Source organism: Etheostoma spectabile, unplaced genomic scaffold, assembly GCF_008692095.1.
Source record: "Etheostoma spectabile isolate EspeVRDwgs_2016 unplaced genomic scaffold, UIUC_Espe_1.0 scaffold00013783, whole genome shotgun sequence".
Classification (NCBI taxonomy): Eukaryota; Metazoa; Chordata; class Actinopteri; order Perciformes; family Percidae; genus Etheostoma; species Etheostoma spectabile.
This window is the reverse complement of record NW_022604000.1, coordinates 1-2,512: the sequence shown is the minus strand read 5'-3', so window position 1 is coordinate 2,512 and position 2,512 is coordinate 1. Positions and strand designations below refer to the sequence as shown.

The 2,512-nt window shown below is 53.7% G+C and overlaps 1 protein-coding gene across 1 annotated transcript; it reads right to left on the bottom strand.

The window, feature by feature from the left end:
- Positions 1–200: 200 nt before the first annotated feature.
- On the bottom strand, positions 201–1,142 carry LOC116679447 (GTP-binding protein Di-Ras1; the record flags this gene model as incomplete). The annotated part of the gene is given in 2 exon segments (XM_032509093.1): positions 201–371; positions 922–1,142. Coding segments are annotated over 2 exon segments (309 nt in total), but the record flags the coding sequence as incomplete, so codon positions are not given.
- Positions 1,143–2,512: the final 1,370 nt, after the last annotated feature.

Genomic DNA, 2,512 nt, shown 5'->3' with positions numbered 1-2,512 from the left:
TCTAAAGTATATTTATATATTCTATAGTATATTTATATATTCTATAGTATATTTCTAGATTCTATAGTATATTTGTATATTCTATAGTATATTCTAGATTCTATAGTATATTTATATATTTCTAGATTCTACAGTATATTTGTATAGTATAGCATGTTGTAGATTGTGGTCTGTAGTGGACCCGGGACCTGGAGGCGGACCTGCTGGTAGATGGGTCTGAGCTCCTCCAGGGACTGGCGGCTGGTGACGGAGAAGACCAGGATGAAGGCGTGGCCTTTGGAGATGGAGAGGCGCTGCATGGCGGGGAACTGGTGACTTCCTGTGGTGTCGGTGATCTGCAGCGTGCACACGCTCTTATCACAGCTGATCACCTGCAGGGACAGCAGAGGACAGGGGGGTCCCCGGGTGTGTAACAGGCAGGGGGGGTGTCCCTGGGTGTGTGTCCCTGGGTGTGTAACAGGCATGGTGTGTGTCCCTGTGTGTGTGTGTCCCTGGGTGTGTAACAAGCATAGTGTTGCTGTCTGAATGTGTCCTCCACTGTGAGGATGTCCTACCTGTCTGTAGGTGTCCTCCACTGTGGGGATGTCCTACCTGTCTGTACGTGTCCTCCACTGTGGGGATGTCCTACCTGTCTGTACCTGTCCTCCACTGTGGGGATGTCCTACCTGTCTGTACGTGTCCTCCACTGTGAGGATGTCCTACCTGTGTGTACGTGTCCTCCACTATGGGGATGTCCTACCTGTCTGTACGTGTCCTCCACTGTGGGGATGTCCTACCTGTCTGTAGGTGTCCTCCACTGTGGGGATGTCCTACCTGTCTGTACGTGTCCTCCACTGTGGGGATGTCCTGCCTGTCTGAACGTATCCTCCACTGTGTAATGTCTACCTGTCTGAACGTATCCTCCACTGTGTAATGTCCTACCTGTCTGTAGGTGTCCTCCACTGTGGGGATGTAGGTGTCCCTGAAGGTGCCTTTGACGAACCGAAGGACCAGCGAGCTCTTCCCGACGCCGCCGGCTCCGAACACCACCACCCGGTAGTCGTTACTCTGCTCGGGCATTCTGGGAGATGGAGTCCACTCTGGATAACTGACCTGAGTGCTGAGGACGAGATGGAAAGTAGAGTCATCTAACTATGAAGGCGTGTGTGGGACAATGCACCTGAACACACCTCCCTGTAAGACCAGCACGCCCAGAATGCACCTGAACACACCTCCCTGTAAGACCAGCACGCCCAGAATGCACCTGAACACACCTCCCTGTAGACCACACGCCCAGAATGCACCTGAACACACCTCCCTGTAAGACCAGCACGCCCAGAATGCACCTGAACACACCTCCCTGTAAGACCAGCACGCCCAGAATGCACCTGAACACACCTCCCTGTAAGACCAGCACGCCCAGAATGCACCTGAACACACCTCCCTGTAAGACCAGCACGCCCAGAATGCACCTGAACACACCTCCCTGTAAGACCAGCATGCCCAGAATGCACCTGAACACACCTCCCTGTAAGACCAGCATGCCAGAATGCACCTGAACACACCTCCCTGTAAGACCAGCACGCCCAGAATGCACCTGAACGCACCTCCCTGTAAGACCAGCACGCCCAGAATGCACCTGAACACACCTCCCTGTAAGACCAGCACGCCCAGAATGCACCTGAACACACCTCCCTGTAAGACCAGCACGCCCAGAACGCACCTGAACACACCTCCCTGTAAGACCAGCACGCCCAGAATGCACTGAACACACCTCCCTGTAAAGACCAGCACGCCCAGAATGCACCTGAACACACCTCCCTGTAAGACCAGCACGCCCAGAATGCACCTGAACACACCTCCCTGTAAGACCAGCATGCCCAGAACGCACCTGAACGCACCTCCCTGTAAGACCAGCACGCCCAGAACGCACCTGAACACACCTCCCTGTAAGACCAGCACGCCCAGAATGCACCTGAACACACCTCCCTGTAAGACCAGCATGCCCAGAATGCACCTGAACGCACCTCCCTGTAAGACCAGCACGCCCAGAATGCACCTGAACACACCTCCCTGTAAGACCAGCACGCCCAGAATGCACCTGAACACACCTCCCTGTAAGACCAGCACGCCCAGAATGCACCTGAACACCTCCCTGTAAGACCAGCACGCCCAGAATGCACCTGAACGCACCTCCCTGTAAGACCAGCACGCCCAGAATGCACCTGAACGCACCTCCCTGTAAGACCATGTATGATTAATATTCTATATTCAACAACATCAGATTGTTCGTGTTCCCGCTGCGGCTCCGTGACATTTAACCGTCCAGCGTCCTCTCTGAACTCCCTCCGTGTCTTCAGACATAACGTGACGAAGGGGACTGAATCACAAAAGACGGAGCGGAGGCCTCGGGGGGATTTTCCCAGCATGCATCGCTGTTTTCCCCCGCAGAATGAGTATCGAGCTGATTAGAGCTTCACATCTCATCAGAGAAGAAAGGAGGACTGAAACCGCGGGATTCTTAACGGTTTTA